The sequence below is a fragment of the Drosophila obscura genome, unplaced genomic scaffold (genome assembly GCF_018151105.1).
Source record: "Drosophila obscura isolate BZ-5 IFL unplaced genomic scaffold, ASM1815110v1 contig_9, whole genome shotgun sequence".
Taxonomy (NCBI): domain Eukaryota; kingdom Metazoa; phylum Arthropoda; class Insecta; order Diptera; family Drosophilidae; genus Drosophila; species Drosophila obscura.
The window spans coordinates 4,585,860-4,593,532 of NW_024542883.1; the positions used below are offsets into that span (position 1 = coordinate 4,585,860).

At 39.2% G+C, this 7,673-nt stretch overlaps 1 protein-coding gene across 1 annotated transcript; it reads left to right on the forward strand.

Annotated features, from left to right (window-relative positions):
* The first annotated feature begins 1,469 nt into the window (after window positions 1–1,469).
* LOC121405296 lies at window positions 1,470–1,986 on the forward strand. Its single transcript, XM_041595913.1, has 2 exons — window positions 1,470–1,559; window positions 1,618–1,986. Exons 1-2 carry the CDS (start codon window positions 1,494–1,496, stop codon window positions 1,984–1,986), a joined length of 435 nt encoding a protein of 144 aa, XP_041451847.1. The 5' UTR covers window positions 1,470–1,493.
* Window positions 1,987–7,673: the final 5,687 nt, after the last annotated feature.

Here is a 7,673-nt window from a genome sequence, read left to right on the forward strand (position 1 = left end):
ATATATTGCCTCTATAATTTGATTTTAGCCATTTTATCACTGTTTTGGGGGTGAATAAAAACTCTTCTTTTCTTCAATTATATTTTCCATCTGAATTCATGTTCCTTACAACTCTTACAAATGAACCTTAACTAAGATGTTGCCAAAGAGTGGTGAATTTGCGCTCTTAGGCCTAAACAATCACAATATTAGAAAAAATTTTGAATGCGTTTCTTTTATTTTTTCCCAAGACAAAAACCATCCTGAAACTAGTCTGACCAAAGTAAAAGTATTTTTTTTTTTGTTTGGTATAAAAAAAACCGTCCTGTAATGACAAAGTGAAATAGGATTTGACAAGTGCTTTTTTTTGGTGCAACGAACGGGACCGTGTTTGAATTTCCTTTTTGTGATTTTTTATCAAATTTTAAAAAAAATGAAGCACATATATATCCATCCTGAGGCGAACGACGATGAGGGCATGATAATACATGTCATGCCCTCATCGGTCAAGAAGAGGGTCAACAAGATTTTGAGCTTTGAAGTAACCCTGGACCAAACAAAAACTTCCTCGGACATAAACATTTTCAAGTTCTTCTTGGAAAGGTATGTACATAAATATCGTTCTCTTTCGTAGTGACCAGACGTGTTTTTGTTTTGCGCTCCGCATTTTCCTTTTGTTTAACTTGAACAGCCGGTGTTTTTTATCTAAAATTTTTTTTCTCTAACTAACTTACATTAAAATCGTGTAAAAACGCAACTTATTTAATAAAATTTCTTCGAAGAATCAGAAGTCATTTAAAACTAAATCGAGGCTGCGCATCCCTACATGTCCTCGAGCAAGCATCAACAGGCGGCGGCACAGCTCAACTCCTCGCCACAGTACAGGGCGCCGTTCCCCCAACTATCGCCACAAATGTCGCCACGTCCGCCCACCATGTCACCGCATCCACAGATGTCACCGCGACCGGTGGGCGTATCGCCAGCGAAGCCACCGCCACAACAACTGCAGCGTACAGTGGCAATGACAACTGGTAAGTAGCGATTAAGTTATACAGTTATTTTGTAGATCTAACATCCTTTTGTTGCTTCTCTTCAGCACCGGACGGACATTTACAGCAGGTGGTTGTGACTAAGGCAACACAACAGCCGCAGCTGCTTAGCCTTAGTAAAGGCCAACTTAAAAAAGCTGCAAGGCAATGTGCCTCCGCTATTAGGACAAAAAAGAAAATGCTGGTCTCCAACGCCCCCGCCCAAAAAGACAGCTCAAAGGCGTCAACCACCGTAACGGGCCATTTAGAGAGGTACATGGCCCATGTGGTTGATTAGGTAAATAGTTTGTGTATATCTATAAATATAAATGAATATATTATGAATTTATTTTTCAGGCGGGTTGGATTTGACGGTGGAGCAGTGGATTAGGCCTCTTGGGGACACCACTTTAAAAAAAACGGCCAAAATCTCTACCTCTAGGTGGTGTGGAAAAGAGATCTAATATATAAAAAAATTAAAATAAAATGATATACTTCGTTTCAGCACAATCAGCCGATGTCGATTTTAACCGTTTTTTGTATGTTGTCGTAGTAAGTAATCATTAACCATTTGTATAACAATATCTATTATCTACTCCTAAATTATTAGAAGCCCAGATCCGTCGGATTGGTGATGGGGAGGAGGACCATGAAGGCCGCTATTTTAAAAGTGCTGGATAAAATCCATGCCTTTAAAATGAATAACCTCTTGTTGGGCGTCATTTCCGATGGCAACGATGCTAATCAACATGCCCTACACACGGCATTTGATAGAGGCTTTCCGGTGGTCTGGGATCAGGATCATTTGATAAGAATTTTGAAAAAATATAATCACGTTGACATCGAACTGGGATACTGGTATTTTTATCACCAGTTCTCCCAGCTCGATGTCGAAAATTACTTTTCAATGTTAGTATCTCATGGTCCAGAAAATATGATAGTCTCCCTCGCTTTGCTCCACGATGCATCTGATGTTTGATTTAAGTGCTGGTTGAAATCATCAGAGTAGGACCTGACATATGTATGTGACATATAGTTGAAAAAATATTTTAGAATTTCACTTCCATTCCAAACATTCAACAATGAATACCTTGTCAGTGCAAATTTTTAACAAGCAAGAGGACCAGCTCTTTACAAATGCCAAAAATTCATGCCCGAGGCCTGAATGGCCGCTTTGAGGCCGCTTTGTCCCACATAGAGCAGCCGAAGCATTTGGTTAGTCTTTGCCTCTGCTTTCGGCTTCGTCAATGCTTCGGCCCGCGTCGAGTCGAGCGACAGAATACACCAACAAAATATGAAGTCTGACGACGGGAATAGGTCCAGGGCCGGATTAGCTCCCCTAGGGCTAAAAGGAAAATTTGTTGAAAAAAACAAAACTACAAGTAATGAATAAAAAATATAATAGCCACTGATAAACATAAAAATTAATCAAACAAACATAAAATTTATAAGTTTTTATTTCAAATGAAAAAAGAAGGGAGCTGGCGAGAAAAAATAGAGGGCCCCATATTGAGGGTTGATCTGGCCCTGAATAGGTCGATTTTGGTTTTAAACTTTAAAACAGAGGTCGGCAGCGTCGTATGCACTGTGCATAGGAAAAAATTTCGGGCAGCGCAGTCGGCACACGTACAGCGTAAAGACTTCGTGTAGTTTCGTTATTCTGCTCTGCTGACGTCGCGGCAGAGAAACATGCTTCGGCCTATGCACAAACGGCTTCATATTCTGCCCGCTTGCCTCAGCGGCAGAGAAGCATTCGTGTGCCCTATGCACAATTCTTCGGCTTTCGCAGCGGCAGAGAAATAAGTAACGTATTTGTGTCTGTTGTTTTCGCACACAAACGCACCAAAAAAATGTGTGAGTCTGTGTGCCGACCCCTGATTTACAGTGGGGAAAAGAGGTGGCAAAATTAAAAAATATTTTATGAACGCTTTGAATAAAATATGTGTATACATCTACTAGAACATTTTCCAGAGCTTTAGCGAATCTAATTTTCAAGATAATTTTAGTTTAGGAGAGATGAGCAGAGATAACAACCTTTATTTTTATATGTTGTATTTATTTCCCACCCCCACCAAATCTGCACATTCCTCATTTATGCTGCGGCAGGTCAGCTCAGATCACTACCATCAGCCCTTCAAAACAAAACGAACGAGAAGGAACGTGTGAGTCGCTTCTGGGGACGCGACTCTACTTATACCCGTACCACTAACCATACAGTATATAGATGTGCCAGTTCATACACCGAACGTGTCGGAACTGAGTTTTCTGTGACCATTCGGCTGTGGTGCTGAGACGTTCGGTTCGTGGGCCTGAGACGTTCGGCCTTTTTTCGACATGTTCGATTCATGACGAGATGCGAAAGCATGCCGAGAATTGCAAATGTATATGTGTACACACAGGCACGACAAAATATTTATCAATTCTTATTTTCCGAAAGGGGCTGTCCATATATTACGTAATCACGTTTTCGATGATTTTTGACCCCCCCCCCCATGATTACGTAATCACAAGAAAAAAAAAAATATATAAACAAATTTGTTGCTTTAATCTGTGGATTCAAACGGAGATGCAATCCAATCTTTAATATTATTTATTATTGGAATTTGGCATGTCAAATTCTGTACATCTGCGCTGATATCATCTCGGACATACTCTTCGTCAAGCCATTCGAGGTGTTCGCATCCTTCGTGTGATTGAACCACTAGACATTCTCCCTTTCGCCGCCCAGCCACACGATAAAGATTTTTCTTTGCTTTGCAATCCAAGTTTGAAAATACATTTTTATGGATTTTTGCATGCAGATTTGCTGATTTTTGGGATGCAAAATACAAACCACACGTCTTACATATGCGCTTTTTAAGTTGGTTTTGTACCGACGAACAATACAAGTCGTAGGGAATCTAGAAAGAAAGTGGAGACTGTGATATTAGCATATTCAATAAATAAAATGTAGTAATTCCTTACCTGCAGATATTTGTTTTGATCATTTATTGATATCACGAGAGCTCTGCGTTGCATTAGGTCCAGAAAATTTCCCTTCTCGTTGTCCTCGGAAACAATTAATTCTGAGACACCCTGAATAACACGTACAGGAGGGGGGAAAAATCTATCTGGTAGAATTTGAAGTAATCCACTTCTAAATTCACCACAACATTTTTCGGAACGGCATTTAACAATTTGCAGAAAGTATTGGCTTTCTCGAACATGTTCTTGATACCAGTACTGATCAATGTCATCCAGTTCTGCCTCTTCTTCGTTAGGTGCAACATATTCTGCAGTCACAGGAAAGTTATCGAGGACCAGGTTGCCCCAGACTTCGGCCAATGTTCTCCCAGCGAATTCAAAATTTTTTTCCTCCAAGTCGAAGTCTGTTGTTTTGCCTTGGTTATCCAAATGGCTTCCGTACTTATCATGCGGCAAAACCCAGACAACTCCCGGCTTAATGGGGCCATTCTCCTTTCTACTCGGTTAAAAGCACTTCTTCCTGAAATAAAAATGGAATTTATAAAACAATTTAGTTTAGACATAGAAAAACATGTTACCTGGAGCGTTTGTGGCAACAAAAATTGCATCCAAATTGTATGCCTTAAAATGTTGTACTGCATGGGAAATAACCTTCCCATATCTGGGATTTTCATCAGGGCCACCATCGGAAGTTATTATAACCACAGGCTTGACTCGTCCTTTATCGGTCTTTGTTATTGATTGAAAGGACTCTAGCTTAATAATACTGTCGAAATCTTTGGCATGAGTTTCTGCGGTAGATGACGAGTGCTTCCCACTCCTTATGCTGATAAATGTGGGGCCAGAATAACCGACAGCTTTCGGGTCTCCCATTTTTTCAGGACTTATAATTACCCCAGCATAAACTGATGGGATTAGTTTATGCCTTGGGGCAACCACCCAATCGTGATCTGGCACCTTGTCCTTGTATTCAAGATGCATGAGCAGAGGTGCTTGCTTATTTGCAGCAGTCAAACCGATTGGCACCCAAGCCTTGTCGTCTTTTGACAAAAAAAAAACTTGAGCAGGGCCGAGAACAGATGCTATGCTTTCAAGATATTTTATGGATGCTGTAGCAAAATATCCATCTACATGCTGCTTGTGATAATCTGCCTGGGCTCGACAAAGCTTTACCGGTACCGTTCTAACATGGCGTCTTCCTTCAATCGAGGAAGAGTTTCTGGGCAATAGTTTTAGATAGGTTGAGCTTCTGGACAAATTAAACCCTTCTTTATTAAGCTCTTCATGGAGATCAGACAAGGTTTTTACACTTCTGATGAGGTTAGTGCGCCTCCTTTCATCAGCTCCACTTCCAAACATGGCTATCTCCAAAATAGTTTTATGGAGAAACGGTTGATCGTCTTCAATCGGGGGTCTGCCGGCTGTAGATCGTTGGTTCCAGAGACTTCGAGCATCTGGAATTTTTTCAAATAGGCTGCACAATTTTTTTTTTTTATTCTGCCTATATTTATGTTGAGCTTCTGCAATTTGTTGCTTGCGCAAGCTCCTTTTGGATTTCGCTAGACATTGTGGAATTATTTGCCTGCACTAGGATAGATGCTTTCTGAGTTAAAGATATAATATTTTCCTTTGTCTTTTGTTGCGCAGGCTTTGGGTAGCTTCTTTCGCTGCTGACATTAGTTTTTGTCTCTTCATCTACAATATGAAAGTATTTAAGTGATTTAGTTTGTCTGTTAACTAATATTAAAATATTTTTGTTTATTAGTTACTTACTATTTTCAGACGTTAGATCGATGGAATGGTCATTAGAATCGATCGCTGATTGAGGAATATCGTTTTTAGGAGTATATATATTCTGTAAATAGTTAAAAAATGTATAGTAATATGTCCACCAGAATGCAAAGCATGTGCTTGGAGTCACAATATATCACAAACACTATGCATGGCGAAACAAATTGAATAGATTAAATATATCGTACATACCTTTGAAGCATTCATAAAAAAGGACATAGTTTTGATTTTTTTTTTTCTTGCACCTGCTTTTCATAGCTTTTTATTAAGTCACTTATATATTTGTGAAACTCTTTTTGTTCTTTTTTTGCTGTTTTCCATATTGCAGTTGCTTCTTTTTGGCAAACTGACGGTCCTTTGTCTGGATAGCGCAGTTTGTATGATTTGAAAAACGTTTGAAAGAGTGCATTTAGTTCAGATTCCATTGTGAAACACCAGAGCACACATGTCACAGCCGAAATTTTAAAATAGATTCCGTTGAATCACATACTTTCACAACGAACAGCTGATTTTCGATATACAAATGGTAGAATATGTATATCGACTTTATTATAGGGTTGCATTTGGTACTTATTGGCGGAATAATCGGCGCGAAATAAATGTTTAAATAAATACTTTAAATAAAAAAAACTCTTTAAAATGATAACGTAATCATTGTCCAAGACCCCCCCACCCCCATGTAATCAAACATAATCATTTCCTTGATAAGGGGTATATTGTATTTGTGGTAAAAGTGGATGTGTGAAACGCAGAGAAGGAAACGTTTCCGACCCCATAAAGTATATATATTCTTGATCAGCATCAATAGCCGAGTCGATATAGCCGTGTCCGTCCATCCGTCCGTCTGTCCGTCTTGATGAGCGCCTAGCTCTCAGAGACTATAAAAGCTAGGGCAACCAAAGTTGATTTCCAGACTCATGTGATATTACACTGCTACAAGTGAATTTCAAAGTTTCGCCCCGCCCCCTTAAAGGACGAAAATCTGTGGCAGGCACAATTTTAAAGATACGATAAAACTAAAAACTCAGTATCGTAGAGAATGACCATATCTACGAGACTGCCGAATCTGAATAAGATCGGATCATAATTATAGCCAGAATGAAGAAATTCATTTTCAGTTGCTTCCCCTGCCCAATCCATCCAACGACACGCCACTCATTTTCCTTCTCGCTTGCACACTCGCCGCGTTCAGTACGCGAGCAACCCCTAGCGGAGGAGATGTAGAATCTAAATGGAACTTGTACAATCTACATGTTAGATGTAAAATATACATTGCAGATGTAGATGTAGATAAGAGATGTAGCAAAAAAATGTAAAATGTAAAATTTTTTTTTTTTCTAAAATTCTAAAAAATCATAAGCTCAAAAATGTATATACTGACTGAGTACGGGTATAAGTAGAGTCGCGTCCCCAGAAGCGACTCACACGTTCCTTCTCGTTTTCTTTCTCGTTCGCACACTTTGCCTCGCTATGTACGCAAGCGCCTTATAGCGGAGGAGATGTAGAATCTAAATGGTACATGTATAATCTACATGTTAGATGTAAAATATACATAGTCGATTTTTTTTTAATTCTAAAATTCTAAAAAAATCTTAAGCTCAAAAATTTATATACTGACTAAGTACGGGTATAAATAGAGTCGCGTCCCCAGAAGTGACTCACACGTTCCTTCTCGTTTTTATTGGAGCATAGGCCCGTATATTGAACATTTACCAAACTTTTCTTCACTTTTACCGACCCATATCTCTTAACTCTTGCTTTGCAAAAACTCTTGAAAAAGTCATCGCCAATCGACTATGGTGATTTGTTTTATATGTATGTATAATAGATCAATCGATAGTCGGCAAACAGGTTTCCTAAAAGGAATGTCAATATCTGACAGTCTACTGGTTCTAGAGCCTAGACCATCTG

Coding starts and splice junctions, on each gene's coding strand:
- LOC121405296 (XM_041595913.1), top strand. CDS start 1,494: ATGATATACTTCGTTTCAGCACAATCAGCCGATGTCGATTTTAACCGT. Junction 1,560..1,617: donor GTTTTTTGTATGTTGTCGTA/GTAAGTAATCAT, acceptor CTAAATTATTAG/AAGCCCAGATCCGTCGGATT.